Genomic DNA, 18,532 nt, shown 5'->3' with positions numbered 1-18,532 from the left:
GGCCAGCTCTCTGCTGTGGCCCAGGAGTGCAGTGGAGGATGGCCCAGGTGCTTGGGCCCTGCACCCCATGGGAGACCAGGAAAAGCACCTGGCTCCTGGCTCCTGCCATCGGATCAGCGCGGTGCGCCGGCCGCAGCGCGCCGGCCGCGGCGGCCATTGGAGGGTGAACCAATGGCAAAGGAAGACCTTTCTCTCTGTCTCTCTCTCTCTCACTGTCCACTCTGCCTGTCAAAAATAAAAAAAAAAAAATAAATAAAATGGCAATAGTAACAGGTTGTCATCCTGTATAGACATATATTAATTGTTCTTATTTTAATACAATTTTCATATTCCGTGTAACATAATTCCAACACATAAGTTAAATTTTTTTTTGTTTAAGAGGTAGAGCTCCCACCCACTGACTCACTGTCCAAAGGCCTGCAATGGCCAGGGCTGCTGGCCAGAACTAGGTGACCTGTGTTGGTGGGAGGAACCCAGCCACCTGAGTCATCACCATTTCCTTCCAGCAGGGTTGGCTGGAGTGGTAACCTGGAGTCAGGGGCCATGCGTGGGCATCAAACCAAGGCAAATCCAGACACCACAATCAGCGTCTTCACAACAAGGATAGATGCCTGCCCCCTAATTTTAAAATACTACATAAAAGTAGGAACAAAAAATTTTAAAATATTATCAAATCAAATAAAGCAGCATATTAAATTAATAGTACACCACAGCTAAGATCAGTTTACTTTAAGAAGGTAAGGATGGCCCAACATTAGATATCTTTTTTTTTTAAATTAATTAGTTGAGGGGCCAGTGCTGTGGCGTAGTGGGTAAAGCCACCACCTGCAGTGCCGGCATCCAATATGGGCACCAGTTCAAGACCCGGCTGCTCCACTTCCAATCCAGCTCTCTGCTATGGCTTGGGAAAGCAATAGAAGATGGTCCAAGTCCTTGGGCCCCTGTACCCATGTGGGAAGACCTGGAGGAAGCTCCTGGCTCCTGGCTCCTGACACCTGGCTTCGGATCAGCACAGCTCTGGCTGTTGTGGCTAATTGGAGAGTGAACCAGTGGATGGAAGACCTCTTTCTTTCTCTGTCTCTCCTCTCTCTGTGTAACTCTGACTTTCAAATAAATAAATAAATCTAAAAAAAAAAAAAGAACTCCACACAGCATTTGACCTTTAAAAAATAAAAAATTAATTAATTAGTTAATTTCTTTGGCAGAGACAGAGAGGGAGAGAGCTCTTCCATCCCCTGGCTCACTCCCCCAGATGCCTGCTACATCCTGGGCTGGGCTGAGGCTGAAGCTGGGAGCCTGGAACTCCATCCAGGTCTCCACGTGGGTGGCAGGAATACAATTACTTGAGCCACCAGCACTGCCTCCCAGGGTCTGCATTAGGGAGCTGTAGTCAGGAGCTGGTACTCTGGTATGGGATGTGGGTGTCTTAACTGCTAGGCTAAGCGCTCACCCCAGGTATAAATAGTTTAAAGAAGGAAAACAAAATGATCCTAGCAACTCAGTCCTGAGCAAGCACACGTTAAAACTTAGCAGTCATTTCTGATTAAATCCCAAAACTGATTTTCAAATGATGCAGTTTTCGCTGTTCAGGGTTCACGCTAAAGGTAGGCTTGGCTACCAACACAGCAATTCAAACCTCCTGCTATTTTTGTGTCATATCTATGAGAAGAATTGCGTTTAAAGAAAGGAAAAGAAAATGAATATTAATAGAATAAATGGGGGGTACTTTAAGTGAAAGAGAAAAATGTTCTTGATGTCCTTAAACAGGGTTGGTCAGAAGTCAACCACAAACATTAGAAAGTTAAATACTAAAAGAATAATTCCCAACTTATTCTATGAGGTCAACATTTGATTAAACAACAACAACAACAAAAAACGAACAGAGGCTGGCTCTGTGGTGTAGTAGCTTAAGCCTCTGCCTGCAAAGCCAGCATCCCATATGGACACTGGTTTGAGTCTTGGCTGATCCACTTCTGATCTAGCTCCCTCCTAATGCACCTGGGAAAGCAGTGGAAGATGGCCCAAATGCTTGGGCCCCTGCACCCACGTGGGAGACCTGGAAGAAGCTCCTGGCTCCTGGCTTTGGATTGGCACAGCTTTGGTCATTACAGTCATTTGGGGAGTGAACCAGCAGATGAAAGACCTCTCTCTCTCTCTCTAGCTTTACTTCTCTCTGTAACTCTGTCTTTCAAATAAATAAAATAATTCTTAAAAAATTATCAGGAAACAAGGAATAAAAAGATTTTCCTCAGTTTGAAAGAGGACAGGTTGTCAATGTTGCATTTAATGGGGAAAGCTTGAGTGTTAAGATCAAGAAAAAAAAAAAAGGCCACTTTCTCTCACTATTCCTATTCAAGACTGTATTGAAGGTTGTAGCCAGCTTAAGAAGTCAAGAAACAAAGCATCTAAACTGGAAAAGAAGAAGGAAAAAGCATCTTTATTTTCAGATGATATGCCCACATATATAGACAATCCAATGGGATCTAAAACACACAAAAGCCTCACAAACTACTGAAATTAATCAGGGAATTTTGCAAGGTTATAGGATGTAAGATCAATATACAACATTCAATCGTATTTCTACATATCAGCAACAAACAATTGGAGGATGAAATTTGAAAATATTTACAATGCCTTCAAAATGTGAAATACTTAAGGATAAATCTGGTAAAAGACATTTCAGGTTTTTTTTTTTAAAGATTTGGTTGTTTATTTTAAAGAGCTACAAACAGGGAGAAGGAGAGGGAGAGGGAGAGAGAGAGAGAATCTCCCATCCATTGATTCATTCCACAAGCGGCCACAATGGCCAATGCTGGGCCAAGCTGAAGCCAGGAGCTTCTTCCAGGTCTCCTACATGAATGCAGAGGCCCAAGCACTTGGGCCATCCTCTACTGCTTTCCCAGGCACATTTTCAGGGAGCTGGATTAGAAGTAGATCATCTGGGACTCGAACTGGCACCCATATGGGATGCTGGCACTGCAGGAGGCAGCTTTTATCTATTAAGCAACAACATCAGCCCTCAAAATTTAAGACTTGTACAACAAAATTAAAAAAAATAAACTTGAGAGATATTTAAGGAAACCTATGCAAAAGAGAGATGCCTTGTTCAGGGGGTGAGAAGACTCAAAATTGTTAATATGTCAATTCTCAATCTAGACTTAGCATAAACCTTATGAAAACCTAGAGCAGTCTTGTGTGTGAAAACTGATAGATGTTTCTAAAATTATATGGAAATGGATGGAACCTTAATATTGACTGAAAAATGTGTAGACACTTTATGATTTCTAAGCTTGTTATAAGTTTGTAGTAATCAAGATAGTGTGGCATTGGCCTCAGAATAAATGAATAGAGGGGCTGGCATTGTTGTGCAGTGGATTAAGCTGTCTGTGACACCAGCATGTCATGTGAGCATGGGTTTGAGTCCCAGCTGCTCCCCTTTGATCCAGCTCTCTGCTACGGCCTGGGAAAGCAGTAGAAGATGGCCCAAACCCTTGGGCCCCTACACCCAGGTGGGAGACCTGGAAGAAGCTCCTGGCTCCCGGCTTCAGATCTGCCCAGTTCTGGCCATTGTGGCCATTTGGGGAGTGAACCAGTGGATGGAAGACCTCTTTCTCTCTCTGCCTCTGCCTTTCAAATAAATAAATTTTTTTTAAAAAAAGCTTTATTTTATTTGAAAGAGTTACACAGAGAGAGGACAGGCAATTGGCCGCAAAGGCCAAAGCTGCGCCCATCTGAAGCCAGGATCCAGGAGCTTCTTCTGGGTCTCCCACATGGGTGCAAGGGCCCAAGGACTTGGGCCATCTTCTACTGCTTTTCCAGGCCATAGCAGACAATGGGATTGGAAGTAGAGCAGCCGGGTCTTGAACCAGCACCCATATGGGCTGGCGCTTCAGGCCAGGGCATTAACCTGCTGGGCCACAGCACTGGCCCCAATAAACAATCTTAAAACACACACACACACACACACACACACGATGCATTTGGGACAGGAGTTTTACCTGGAAGTTAAGATGCCCATGCCCACACTAGAATACCTTGGCTCAATGTCTGGCTCTGGCTCCTGACTCCAGCTTCTTGCTAATGCAGACCCTGGGAGGCAACAGGGATGGCTCAACAAACTGGGTTCCTGCAACCCCCAAGGGAGACCTGACTGAGTTCTAACTCATTGGCCCAGCCCAGTCCTGGCCATTGTGGGAGGCACAGGGGAGATAACTAGGAAACGGAAGTGCTTTCTATTCGTCTTTCTCTGCCTTCAAATATAAATCATTTCAAAAGATTAATTTTGATCCTTAATTAATATCATATACAAGAATTAACTCAAAATAGACTATAAACCTAAAGGAAAGATGGAAACCACAGTACTTCTACAAGGAAATACATGAGAAGTATTTGTGATTTTGGATCAGGCAAAAGTAAAATTAATATTACAAATAATTTTAATTAAATACAAATAAAATTATAAATAATGAAATTAATATGCTGGATGTCATCAAAATTAAAAACTTCTGCTTTTCAAAAGTCATTGTTTATAACGTGTAAAAAAGTAGCTACAGACTCGGAGAGACTATTTCCAATCATGTATCTGGGTCTTTTCTAACTACATGAAGAATTCTCAAAACCCAGTAACAAGAACGCAGTCTAACCGAAAAAAAATGGGAAAATGTTTGAACTCAACAAAGAAGACATACAGGTGGAAAATAGATACAGAAAAAGATGGCTACACCATCGGCCATTGGTTGGCAAAGATGTGGAGGAGCAGGGAATCCCACTGCCAAGGAGAAGGTGAGATGGAGCCATCACTTTTTCCATGTATGGTGGTTTTCTTCTCGGCCGTCCCATTTGCTGGCACACAACTGTTCCTAGTAGTCTCTTAGGATCCTGTATGTCTGTGGTACCAACTTTCAGTCCTTCATTTCTGACTCATTTGCATTTTTGATCTTTTTTTCTTAATCTACTTAAAATTTCCCAAATTTGTTTATTTTTTCAAAGTCAACTCTTACTTCTTGTTCTCTATTGTTTCCTGTTTCCCAGTTTCTATTTCATTTACTTTGCCCCGATCTGTTATAAAGTTTAATTAATTAATTCAGTTGAAAGGGAGAGAGAGAGAGAGGAACCTTCAACTCACTGATTCACTCCTCAAATGCCTGCAACAGCCAAGTCTGGGCCAGGCTGAAGCCAGGAACCTGGAACTCCATCTGGATCTCCCATGTGGGTGCCGGGACCCAAGCACTTGGGCCATCTCCCACTGCTTTCCCAGGCCATAGCAGAGAGCTGGATGGAAAATGGAGCAGCCTGGATTTGAACCGGCACCCATATGGGATGCTGGCGCTTCAGTCCAGGGTTTTAACCCACTGTGCCTCAGCACCAGCCTCCTATTTAGTTCTGATCTTAATTTTTTCCTTCCTTTTGGCATCTTGGGTTTAATCTGTTCTTTTCCTAGTTGTCTAAGCTGTTAACATTAGGTTGTTTATTTGGGGTCTTTTTTGATGTATGTGTTTTGTCCTGTGAACTTCCCTTTTAGAACTGTTTCTGCTATATCCCATAAGCTCAGTATGTTGAGTTTCCATTTTCAATTTTATCAAGATATTTTTAGTTTCAATTTTAATTCCTTCGTTGACCATTGGGTGAATAATAACACATTTAATTTCCACAGATCTATGAGTATTTGGACATTCTTTTTATTATTGATTTCTAGTTTCATACCATTGTGGTCAGAAAAGATATTTGAATTCAATTATTGTCAATTTGTTCAGATTTGTAGTGTGGAGGTGGCACTGTGGTGCCATGTATTAAGCTATTGCTAGGGATGCCCACTTTCTTGGGGTCAGTGCTATGGCATAGTGGGTAAAGCTGCTGCCTGCAATGCCAGTATCGCATATGGGTGCTAGTTCGAGTCCAGGCTGCTCCACTTGCAGTCCACCTTTCTGCTACAGCCTGGGAAAGCAGTAGAGGATTCCCATGTCCTTGGGTCCCTGCACTCGTGTGGGAAACCCATAAGAAACTCCTGGCTCCTGGCTTCGGATCAGTGCAGCTCCCACTGTTGCAGCCATTTGGGGAGTGAACCAGTGGGTGGAAGATCTCTCTCTCTCTCTCTCTCTGTCTCTCCTTTTCTCTCTGTGTAACTCTGACTTTCAAGTAAATAAATAAATCTTTTTTAAAAAGAGAGAGAGAGAGGGAGAGAGAGAGAGAGAGAGAGAGAGAGAGAGAGAAAGGATGCCCACTTTCCATATCGGAAGGCCTGGTTTGACTGCCAGTTATTCTGTGCTTCCCACCCAACTTCTGAATACTAATGTACCTGGGAGGTGTTGAGTGATGGCCCAAGTACTTGGGTTCCTGCCACCCATGTGGGAGACAGGATGGAGTTCCTGGATCCTAGGTTCTGCATGGCTTGGCTCTGACCACTGTGGCCATTGTGGGATTGAGCCAGCAGATAGAAAAATAAACAAACGAATAAATAAATAAATAATCTTTTTTTTAAAGAAATAGTATTTCTGGGACCAGTGCTGTGGTGCAGTAGGTTAATCCTCTACAGTAATGACTGAGAATCTGTTTGGACTCCAGATAATGATAGATACTCCTAAGAGATAACATTTATTTTTCTATGGAATTCTTTTTTATGGAATAAAATTCTTTTTATGGAATAGAATTTCCTTAAGTTAATATTTTAATAATATGTAGATCTCTCTAAACTTACTGTTTTCCTTACAAATAATCACTTGATGGAGAAAGTGCGATTGAGTGGAAAGAAATGATGGGATGGAGAGAAATTCTTTACTTATTGGAATTCCAAAACACTGGCTTTTGTGGTAGTTAAATAGAGAAGAAAACCAATCTAAGTGAAATTCATATCACGATCTATGGTCTCCGTAAATTTAAATGGTTTTTCTTTTGTTATAAACCAAATAGACTGTGTCAGTGTGTGCACAAACACTGTATCTCCTGTACATACCATGTCATAAATGGTGCTGGTGGCTTCAAATGTCTGTTACACACAATTTGCAATAAGGCCAAGTGACCCCACTTTGTCCCATTCCCAGGAACTTGGTCATTATCTCTATATTACAGAAAGATGTCTATATTTCTTTCCTTAAGGGCATTTCATGGAGTTTAAGGGGAGGACCAGCCCTCTGTCTGGAGACCATCAGAATCTAAATGAGATTTAAAAAGCATGGACATCTATGCTACAGTATGGACGAACGCTGAGAACGTTATGCTAAGTGAAATAAGTCAGCCGCAGAAGGTGAAATGCTGTGTGAGTGCACTTCTCAGAGGCTCCTGGAGGAGTCAAGGTCAGAGACAGACAGAGGGTGCTGGTTGCCAGGAGCATGGGGGAGGGGACAGGGAGGGCTGCTTAGAGTGGACAGAGTTGCAGTTTGAAAAGATGAAGAAGTCTGGCAGTGGACGGTACTGACGCTGTACAATAAGGTGAATGTTCTTAATGCCACCGAAGTGGACATTTTAAAACAAAATTGTCAATTTTATGTCAGGTGTATTTTATAACATTTTTTTAAAAGAGGCCTTAACACAAATGACTGAAGGAAGTATGAAAATAAAGGAGACTTTGGAAAAAATACATAGTCAGTAGAAGCATTTTCCACTAGGAATGTATCCCCACCTCCACAAAAATTGTAATTTGATAAAAACATCCGTGGGTGATTCAGTCCATGGAGATCCCTAGAACACACTCTGTGCCAGTGCGGAAGGTATTCTCTGTGCTATAAGCTTTAGAATCTTGAAATCAGATCTGGACAGGATCTGACTTCAAGTCTGGAAAATAGTGATCTATATTATAAGACTTCTAACACGTTGAAATTAAAATCTGGTTAGTAACTTTTTAAAAAATATATAGAAGAAACATGCATTTTATCCCTGGTATCTGGCACATCTCTCCTGACGCCCACACTTCTACTGATAAGGATGTTTAATCTATATTTGAAAAATCCACCATAAAATTCCAGATCAGAATGGTTAAAATTGCCAACTGCAAGAAAACTTAATTAGAGTCACATACTAAAGACTTATCACAACACATGGAGCAGGGCAACAGGGACATCACTGTGCTGGCCTCACTTCTTTTACAAGGAGACACAATCATTTTCTTGGAATCTAAGGAGCCCACCATTGACAAGGTTAAAGATGGGAGTACAGAGCACTGACACAAATCAAAGTGGATTCTCTAGCAAAGTGTAGTCAGCATTGGGCCTTCCAGTGAAGGAATCCTTAGGATACTTGGTGCACTGGTGATTCTCGACTGTAGTGTGACATGATAGTGACAAAAGGACTTATGGCAGGCAGAGGGATGAGCGTGGAAATCCCTCTCCAAAATTCCATATCCAGAGAACACGGTGAGATAATCAGATGGCAGCCCAGATAAATCAGTCACAGTAATAAGTGAAGCTGGGGGCGATTCCCCTTTCAAAGGTAAAAACTCTTTAAAAAAGATTTTTTTTGACAGGCAGAGTTAGACAATGAGACAGAGACAGAGAGAAAGGTCTTCCCTCTGTTGGTTCACCCTCCAAATGGCCACTGCAGCCAGCACATCTGAAGCCAGGAGCCAGGTGCCTCCCCCTTCCCCCCGGTCTCCCATGCAGGTGCAGGATCCAAGCACTTGGGCCATCCTCCACTGCCTTCCCAGGCCACAGCAGAGAGCTGGACTGGAAGAGGAGTAACTGGGACAGAACCAGCACCCCAACCAGGACTAGAACCTGGTATGCTGGCACCGCAGGCAGAGGATTAGCCTAGTGAGTCCCAGTGCCAGCCTCAAAGGCAAAAACTCTTAAGTGGAAGTAGAAACCAAAACATAGTCATAAAAGATAAAATTAAGTGAAATGCTTCACAGTGAAAGAATGGTCAAAGAATCCAAGAGGCAAAATATCATCACAAAAAGGTATACAATTTCATTGGCAGAAGCACGCAGAGAGTCATTTTATACTAAGAGTTATGTCACAGAGAGATTTTATAGCAGTGTGCTTGTATGAGTGTTTCATAACACCAAACAATGACACAACAAAACACCTGCAGAAACATGGTTTGAAATACTAACATGTACTTCCAGGAATAAATAGCCATAGAATTAGAAAAAAAAAAAGATTTATTTATTTGAAAGAGTTACAGAGAGAGAGAGAGAGAGAGAGAGAGAGAGAGAGAGATCTTCCATCTGCTGGTTTACTCCCCAAATGGCTACTACGGCTGGGGCTAGGCCAGGCCAATGCCAGGAGCCAGAAGCTTCTTCCAGGTGCCGCATGTGAGTGCAGGGGCCCAAGCACTTGTGCCATCTTCTGCTGCTTTCCCAGGCACATTAGCAAGGAGCTGGGTGGAAAGTAGAGCAGCCAGTATTCGAACCGGTGCCCATAGAGGATGCTGGCAATGTCTGTAGCAGCTTACCCCACTATGCTTAAACTATTCCAACAATGGAATATTTGAAGTACAACTTTGAATTGGAGGAAACAGTCGGGAGGAATAAGCTAAGCAAAACTTAAGCCTCCACTAGGCAGACACAGGCAGAGCCTGGATATCCTTCTGGGTGGTGTTGGCTGCTGGTGGGGGGTGGAGGGTTGGTTTTTTACAGTTGGAACCTGGTGGGAGCAGGTGTATCACTTCTCGGCCTTTTGGCTGAGATCAAGAGTGGAGAGCGGGTGATACTCCGAGTCTCTTGGTGGTATGTGGAACCTGCAGCTCCACCTGGCAGCAACAAGAATTAATGAAGTGAGGTGGGGCTTATCAGCAGGTCTCACACTGAGGTCCCCTGCTTTGGCCCTGCTGGCCCTTGCTGTCGCTGGGGGGCCCTGTGGAGAACAGAATCTTCACTCTCCCTGGGCAGTAACAAGAGAGACACTGGTCAGGGTGGTTGACCCTCCTGGTCGCTCCTGCCCTTGTGCCAGTGAGGCCTCCTGGGGAGCTGAGCCTCTCCTGTCTGGTGTTAGTGAGTTCAGCAGTATGAGGGAGGAGAGGCACGGCTGGTGGGCAGTTCGCCTTCCTCCACCACTCCTGCCCTGAGTCTCCTCCCTGGTGTCAGGAGGGAGCGACATTCAGAACGAAGTTCATGTAAGTCAGTGTCTCATTCCACAGGGAAGAGCCTCACTTCTGCTGCTTTTACCTGCTGTGAGGCCAGGGACACGTCTGGGTGGTGTCTGTGGGCCCACCGGAAGCTGGATATATACGTTCTTCTGGTCCTGGTGCTACATCTCAACATGGGTCTGCCGACTGGAAAACAGAAGGTCACAGAGGATCCAGAGTCTCCCAGCACCCGAGATGTTCAGGATACAGTGGAAAATGCCGTGTCACACCAAGAACCAGGAAGATCTCAGGTTGAATGAAAGAGAGAGCTAAGATACCAACCCCCAAATGAGTCAGAGGCTGAACTCTGACTAGGATGTTAAAGCAGCCGACACAGCAATGCGGGGAACACATGAAAAAGGGGGAAATCCCAGCACAAGAGACAGAAGCTGTAGAACAATAACCCAGTGGAAATGACAGGACTAAAACACGCAGTAAGCTAAATAAACTTGCTGAGTGGGCCAGGTGGTCGAGTGGTGATGATGTAGGAAGGAGCTGGTGATCTCGAGGACCCGTCAGTAGAATGTAACCATCAGAACAACAGAGAGAGCCGGCGCCGTGGCTCAATAGGCTAATCCTCCACCTTGCGGCGCCGGCACACCGGGTTCTAGTCCCGGTTGGGGCGCCGGATTCTGTCCCGGTTGCCCCTCTTCCAGACCAGCTCTCTGCTATGGCCAGGGAGTGCAGTGGAGGATGGCCCAGGTGCTTGGGCCCTGCACCCCATGGGAGACCAGGAAAAGCACCTGGCTCCTGGCTCCTGCCAGGATCAGCGCGGTGCGCCGGCTGCAGCGGCGGCCATTGGAGGGTGAACCAGCGGCAAAGGAAGACCTTTCTCTCTCTGTCTCTCTCTCTCACTGTCCACTCTGCCTGTCAAAAAAAAAAAAAAAAAAAAAAAGAACAACAGAGAGAAAATAGGCTGAAACAAAAGAAGAAAATCTCATGGCTCTGTGGTTTAATAAGGTAAATTTGTATAAGAATTATAGAAGGAGAGGAGAGGAAGTAGGATTGAAAACCTATCTAGGGGCCAGCGCTATGGCATAGCAGGTAAAGACGCAGTCTGCAGTGCCAGCATCCCATATGGATGCCGGTTCAAGTCCCGGATGCTCCACTTCCCATCCAGCTCTCTGCTATGGCCTAGGAATAGCAGTGGAAGATGGTCCGTGTCCTTGGGCCCCTGCACCTGCATGGGAGAGCTAGAAGAAGCTCTTGGCTCCTGGCTTCAGATAGGCTCAACTTTTTTGGGGGTCACGGATGGGCGGGACCAGCAGGGGTGGGGGCGGGGGGCTGTGCCTGGCCCTGACAGAGCTTGCAGGAAGGCCCTGGGTGCTGCACGCCCCGCCCCACCCACCTGTCACCCACCCACCCATCCATCCATCACCCATCACCCACCCATCTGTCCACCCCGCCCCCGCCCCGCTGTGCGGACCACCCAGGCACCCTGGCTCAGCCCCCACCCTGGCCAGGACATTCAGGGGGTACCCTCCTGCTGCTGGAGGACCTCCCCCAGGTGAGGACACTTGCGCCAGCCTCCCTGCCCCAAGCCGCCTCTGGGGCCCTCAGCCCTGCCCCGTGGACCCCCGCCGCCTGCGGACCCCCCCCCCCCCCCACATTGCCTGGCTCAGCCCCTCCCCACAGCGCGGCCTCTGTGGCCTTGCGTGGCTCCCTCACTTCCTCCCGCCCAGCCACTGCCATGGCCACTGCCCCGAGCCCCGTCCACCCCGTGCAAGCGGCCAAGCCGGGCCTGGCCGAGCTCAGAGACCCCCGAGAGTTCCTGGGTGCGACCCCTGGGGGCCGCTGCCCCCTCTGAGCGCCCGGGGAGGGGTGAACACCCGGCCACCCGGCCGCTGGCCTCGGAGACAGCCCGGCCAGAGGCGCCAACCGACTGTGTCCTCACTGGGGCCGGCTACTCATTCATTCATTCACTCATTCATTCATTCACTCACTCACCTGCCCACGAGCCCAGCCCAGCCCCTCTCCTCCAAGCGTCCAGGGCGGGGGCGGAAGAGGCGCCCATGTCCCCCGCCCAGCCCTGCCCCCCCCCCCCCCGCCGACATTCCTGCCTGGCTCTGGGACACATTCCGTGGTTTGCAGCAGACTGGCCAGCTCCTCAGAGCCTCAGATGTGGCACAGTGGGCAGCGGCCGAGGGCCAGAAGATGGAGCGCCCCGACCCCCACCCCAGCGCCGGCACACAGCAGGGGAGACGGCGGGTGGCACTCAGACAGGCACGGGGACGCCCGCCTGCCTAAACCCGGACATGGCTTCCTAGGGCCCCGCCCAGCCACCCTCAGCTCCATCCCACCCCAGGGCCTTTGCACAGCTGCGTCCTCGGCCCCCAAACCTCAGACCCTCTGCCAGCGCCCACTCCCCAGCACCGGCCCCGTGCCCACGAGCCCCCGGCCTGGCTGCAGATTCATGGCAGAGCCTCCAGAGGGTCCGACCACGGCCGTCCCCACGTGCCCCTCTTGCAGTTCCGGCCTGGGCAGCAGCCTCACGGGGGGCAGGGGAGACCGAGGCTGGTGGTGGCTGGCACCTGTCCTTGGCCCCCCGCGCCTGCGCTCTCGGCTCCTCCGTGGGCCCCCCCCCCCACGGAAGGGACAAAGCCACGGACGCGGCTCTCTCGGCCACACTGGCTACGGGTCCTGTTTTCCTGCCCCGGACCCCGGCCGGCCCAGTGTAGATGCTGCTCCTGCAGAAGCCGCGGCCCCGCTGGGCTCGGATGCCTCAGCCCTGCACAGCGAGGCCTGCATGAAACTGATGGGCACGTGACCCCTCTCAGGCCCCAGGGCGGCCAAGCTGTGCTGGGGGCCTGGTGGGGGGGTGACATGGCTCAGGGCTCCTGCCGAGGGCTGGGAAGGTGCGAGCACCCAGGTGCCCCCAGGCCGCACCTCTACTGGAACCCCCGCTGACGTGCGCCCCTGGCTCACTGGGGGAAGGGCATAACCGCCCCCTCTAACGGGAGCCTGGACCTCTGCTGTCGGGCCAACCTGCCCCCCCCCCCCAGCTCTGCTCCAGCCATGCTGGCCTCCTGGCTCCGTGCTGCCTCAGGGCCTTTGCACTGGCCCTGTCCTCAGCCATCAATAAACCACTGTCCACGCATCACTGGTATTTTATCAGCCTGGTTCCAAAACACGAGGTAGCACTCTCCTTGGACCATGTCCACCTCATACAGGCAGCCCCGCATGCACACCGGCTCGATGGGCACCAGCTCCTGCATCGCGGGCTCGTGCCTCGCCGCACAGGGGCAGAAGCCACTCCAGGCGCGGTCCTTGTCGTCTTCCTCTCCGGAACTGGAGGCTGGGCAGCACACATGGTCGCCATCCGGGGCCTTGGCCCGGGGCCCGCCCCGGTGGCCTGCGGCAGGGTCCGGAGGCGAGCTCGATGCGGAGCGAGTCGTGGCCCATGAAAGGCTTCCAGGTCCTCTTGTCCTCCCTGTAGAACCAGCGCACCTCCTCCCGGCCCAGCTCCGTCACCACCTTGTAGGGATGCCGGGCGGCAGGGCCGCTGGGCCGCGCGTGCTTCCCCTCCCCGGACCCGCCCCCCACCCCACCCCGAGTTCGCCGGGCCGGTGGCGGCGGCGGCAGCGGCGGCGGAAGCGACTGGTGCAGAGATGAGGCGCCGCCGCTCTCGCCCTAGCTGAAGTAGTGCAGCGACGAGCCCGACTGGGCCGAGCTGAAGTCATAGTTCTCTTCACTGAGGCAGGGGTCCAGCGCCAGGTGGGGGTCGTGGTCCTCGGTGCTCTGGGCTCCGCGGGGAGATGCGGCCGGCATAGTTCATGCTGTGGAGACGCCGCTGGCGGTCCGGCCGTGTCCCCCAGCGCTTCGCCACGCCACACATCCAACGCCCTCTACACCGGGATTTTTAAATCTTTCAAATCCCGAACAGGGCTGCGGCAGGGGGCGGCGGCGGCGGCTCCACCTCCTAGGAGGCGGGCAGCCGCCACAGCCGCGTTCGGCGGCCACCCCCTTTGTCGTGATTTAATTCTTTTGAAGATTTTTTTCCTTCGAAAAACTGAGAATATTTCTCAAAGAAAACTGAGGACGAAAATAAAGATCATTGGGGCCGGAACCGTGGCTCACTTGGTTACTCCTCCGCCGGCATCCCATATGGGCTCTGGGTTCTAGTCTCAGTTGATCCTCTGCCAACCCAGATTTCTTCTGTGGTCAGGGAGGGTAGTGGAGGATGCCCCAAGTACTTCGGCCCCTGCACACTCCTGGGAGACCAGGAGGAAGCACCTGGCTCCTGGCTTGGGATCTGTGCAGCTCCGGCCTTAGCGCCCATTTGGGGGGTAAACCAATGGAAGGAAGACCTTTCTCTCTGTATCTCTCTCACTCTCTGTAACTCTACCTGTCAAGTAAATAATGAAAATGAAAAAAAAGAAAAGAAAAGAAAAGAAAGATCATTCACATTGCTGATTAAAAAAGAAAAGATGAACTGTTAATTACATTTTGGAGTTGTCACATTTTTGGAATTGCGTTGATTAATATAAGACAACTGGAGCGTGGAGACCCATCAATGAAGGAGGCGCTAGCCCAGCGATGCAACTGGTGACTTCTCTGCATCTGACACTGAGAGGAGCTGCTGGTCTGCACTTACCTAGGCTCACAGCCGCTGACTGGCAGAGTCAGAAGGGCGCAGGTGGGGACTCCTTGCATTCTGGCGTCCTGTTTATTGGCTCTGTGACCTCAGGCACCTTGGCTGACCTCTCTGAGCCTTGGTTTCTTTCTACGCAAAATAAGGACAATCTAGCTCACAGAGCTGTAGTGAGGATGAAACCACGGGAGACATGCATGATACCGTGTTTGTAGCAGTTGCACAAAGAACTGTTACAAAGAAGCACCCCTCTTCCTGCTTTCTGCAGAGCCTGCCTGGGTAGAATTTCTCTGCTCTGAGGATCACACAAACAGGAAGAGCAACACATAAACAGAAATATGGCTCACCAGAGGACTGAGTGCTGGTCGCTCTTGTCCCGATTGTCAGTTATGCCAAAAGCCTGGAAGAACGCACACTGCCAAGTACAAAAACAGCCCTCAGTACTGCAGGATTCTCTAGTGGGAAGGACATGTCTGTCTTTGGGCGCACTAACAGAAACTGCCCTCTGTTAAACGTGGGCATAACCACTTGCAGAACCAGTCATAGGATTCATTCACCTTGTGTCGGGACAGAATCTTTGACAGTTGTTTGAATTGTTATCAAGCTGCCTTTCTGTATATTTTTGAAGACTATTGAATTACACATTTTGTAACTTGAGACTGATTCACTGAAATAAGTCACTGTATAGAAAGAAAAATAAATTTTGGTGTTAGAACCAACCATATGGTTTCTGGGGCCGGTGATGTGATGCAGAGGGCTAAGTCTCCTCCTGTGGCACTGGCATCTCATATGGACACTGGTTCATGTCCCAGCTGCCCCTCTTCCAATTCAGCTTTCTGCTATGGCCTGGGAGGACAGTAGAAGATGGCCTAAGACCTTGGGCCCCTGCACCCACATGGGAGACCCCGAGGAAGCTCCTGGCTCCTGGCTTCATATTGACTCAGCTCTGACCGAGCTCTCATTTGGGGAGTGAACCAGGGGATGGAGGACCTCTCTGTCTGTAACTTTGCCTCTCAAATAAATAAATAAAATATTTTCATTTTAAGAAAAAAAAAAAGCACAGTAACAGCCAACTGCAGACTCATCCACAGGCCCTTCCAATGCAGCATGGGTGGGAATTTGGTCACTATCTGCTATCTCTCACAGACTATTCACAGAAAGGAAATAAATGCGAAATTCTAGGTCATTGCTTTGGAAAAGAGAATACTTTATGCAATCAATTCACAAAAGAAACTTACATTTGAATATTAAATTCTGTTATAAAAACACTGCTATTCATGTAAGTTATTATTATATTTGCAAACTCGCCATCTTAGCCTCAGGAAAGCAAGCTAATCAATTCTCAAGTCATTTCCAAAGCCTTAAAGTCCAGGTCATTAGAGTAACCAGGAAGAACAGGGTCAGATAGGGACCATTTTAAATGTGTACCCAGAGAATTGTTGGCTATTTACATTGTGCATATCTCATTTATATCTTACCTTATACCCTGTAATTATGGGAGGCCTTAGCTAGAGGTCTTCACTATTTTTTAAAATCCTTTACATTAGTCAGTAGTAATTCAAGTAGATATATTCTCCAATAAACTGAGTTTGATTTCCTGAGCAAAGATGTACGTGTGTGCGTGCATCTGTGTGTCTGTGTGAGTATCTTGTATCTCTGTGCGTTTTTGTGTCTGATACTGTTAAGAAGTCAATAATAGGCAAAGATACTGAGAATCCTGTTCTCACTGAGTAGTTACACATTCTTTCTGATCTGCCTCCACTGAAGCCAGGAATCTCTCATTTGAGCATTTGACACTCAAAAACCATTACTATGCCAATCAGGAAAACTGATATGAAGAACAGGCCTCTCAATGAAACAGGGTACAAACTCCAAAGAGATTGCTACCTTCTGAGATGCTCAATATCAATCTTTTCTCTCCACGTGTTCAAAGACTCACAGCCTCTAAGTCAGGTGTTTTGTAGTTCAGGGATATGGCTCAGGTGTCATCACATGCCATAAAAGTGAGACTAGGAGGTGAGTTGTGTAGGAAGCTAGGAAGAAACCTGCAGCTCATGGAAGCTCTCTTAACCAGGTCTGCTCCTCCTGAGTGCCTCTCTCGACACCTGTGATGTATCTCACTGTGGAGAAGGAAGGCAGTGTCCCCTCATCTCCATCAGCATTGACCCATAGACTCCTGATGTGTTGTGGAGCTGTCCATCTCAACTGTATCCTGTAGACCTGTATGTGACTATGTCAGTGCCTTACAGGATAGGAGTAATTTTTCCCATGCGAAAGAGGCATTATCGTAAATTCTAGAGCAACAGGCATAAGAACACATTAATCTGAGGGTCACTGAGCAATCAGTTCACACTTTTAAGGATGTTTTCATAGAGGCAGGGACTTGGCCCAAGCCTGTGCCATAGTTGTATTTCTTGGAACCCTTCAAGCTCTCATGCTCATTCTCCCAGGAGAGCTGTAGGGAGTGATGACAATAGTCCAAATGCAATGGCCAAAGTTCAGATTTTTGAATATAATGAAAACACCAGGAAATATGCAAAAGCTGAAACTCTTATGACAGTCACTGATCCTGTTCATGATGCTGCATTTGCTCCAAACTTGGGAAGATCTTTCCATATTCTAGCAATAGCAACCAAAGATGTGAGGATTTTTACACTAAAACCTGTGAGGAAAGAACTTACTTCATCTGGTGGACCAACAAAATTTGAAATCCATATAGCTGCTCAGTTTGATAATCACAATTCTCAGGTCTGGAGAGTGAGCTGGAATATAACAGGAACATCTTCAGGAGATGATGGCTATGTACGATTGTGGAAAGCTAACTATATGGACAATTGGAAGTGCACTGGTATTTTGAAAGGTAATGGGAGCCCAGTCAATGGGAGTTCTCAGCAGGGAAATGTGAATCCTTCCCTAGGTTCAAATATTACAAATCTTCAAAATGCACTAAATGGATCTTCTGCTGGCAGAAAGCACAGCTGAGTACAAGCTAACTGGAGTGACTTTGTTGTTTTGCTGCTTGTTGCATGCACACAGGAATGGAAAGCAAACTCCTTTTCCTCTTCCCAGTGCCGTTTGACCTCTCCCAAGATACACCAGCAGCCTGCTTTCTACTAACCACAGTCCAAAGGCCTTTAAAAGCACAGTGGATATCAATCTGTTTGTACTAGTCAGTTTATTGACACTACTTGAAACTTTTGAGATATAAATGGAGAGGCTTTTTGTTGAGACATTGTCAGCCAAACAATTTTCTGAAATGTTCTTGAAACTAACTTGGCTTAAAAATTAGAAGAATCCTTACTATCCTTCTGAGTAGTGGGGAGGAAGGAAAATACCATTTTACTACCTTTGGAGAATGTAGGCATGTTTCCTTTGTTTTCTAAAACAGCAAAAATGATGAATTTTTATAAGTTTAATTTGAAGATTGAATAAATATCTTTCATAAACAGAACTTAGCAGTCATTTCTGATTAAATCCCAAAACGGATTTTCAAATGATGTAGTTTTGGCTGATCAGGGTTCACGCTAAAGGTAGGCTTTGCTACCAACACAGCAATTCAAACTTCCTGCTATTTTTGTGTCATATCTATGAGAAGAATTGCATTCAAAGAAAGGAAAAGAAAATGAATATTAATAGAATAAATGGGGGGTACTTTAAGTGAAAGAGAAAAATGTTCTTGATGTCCTTAAACAGGGTTGGTCAGAAGTCAACCACAAACATTAGAAAGTTAAATACTAAAAGAATAATTCCCAACTTATTCTATGAGGTCAACATTTGATTAAACAACAACAACAACAAAAATGAACAGAGGACGATGCTGTGGTGTAGTAGTTTAAGCCTCTGCCTGCAGAGCCAGCATCCCATATGGACACTGGTTTGTCTTGG

The 18,532-nt window shown here is 47.7% G+C and overlaps 1 protein-coding gene across 1 annotated transcript; it reads left to right on the top strand.

Moving 5' to 3' along the window:
* Nucleotides 1–16,620: 16,620 nt before the first annotated feature.
* Nucleotides 16,621–18,087, top strand: LOC138850347 (nucleoporin SEH1-like). The gene is made up of 3 exons (XM_070076765.1): nt 16,621–16,663; nt 16,866–16,903; nt 17,021–18,087. Exons 1-3 carry the CDS (start codon nt 16,621–16,623, stop codon nt 17,627–17,629), a joined length of 690 nt encoding a protein of 229 aa, XP_069932866.1. The 3' UTR covers nt 17,630–18,087.
* The last annotated feature ends 445 nt before the right edge of the window (nt 18,088–18,532 follow it).

The sequence above is a fragment of the Oryctolagus cuniculus genome, chromosome 7 (assembly GCF_964237555.1).
Source record: "Oryctolagus cuniculus chromosome 7, mOryCun1.1, whole genome shotgun sequence".
NCBI classification, from domain to species: Eukaryota; Metazoa; Chordata; class Mammalia; order Lagomorpha; family Leporidae; genus Oryctolagus; species Oryctolagus cuniculus.
Note: the sequence above shows the minus strand (reverse complement) of the source record. Positions and strands in the feature narration are given on the sequence as shown.

Excerpts from the sequence above, each read along its gene's own strand:
- LOC138850347 (XM_070076765.1), top strand. The coding sequence starts at position 16,621 with ATGGCTCAGGTGTCATCACATGCCATAAAAGTGAGACTAGGAG. Across the intron at positions 16,664-16,865 it reads CATAAAAGTGAGACTAGGAG|ACCTGTATGTGACTATGTCA; the intron begins GTGAGTTGTGTA and ends TGTATCCTGTAG. Across the intron at positions 16,904-17,020 it reads CAGTGCCTTACAGGATAGGA|AGGCAGGGACTTGGCCCAAG; the intron begins GTAATTTTTCCC and ends ATGTTTTCATAG.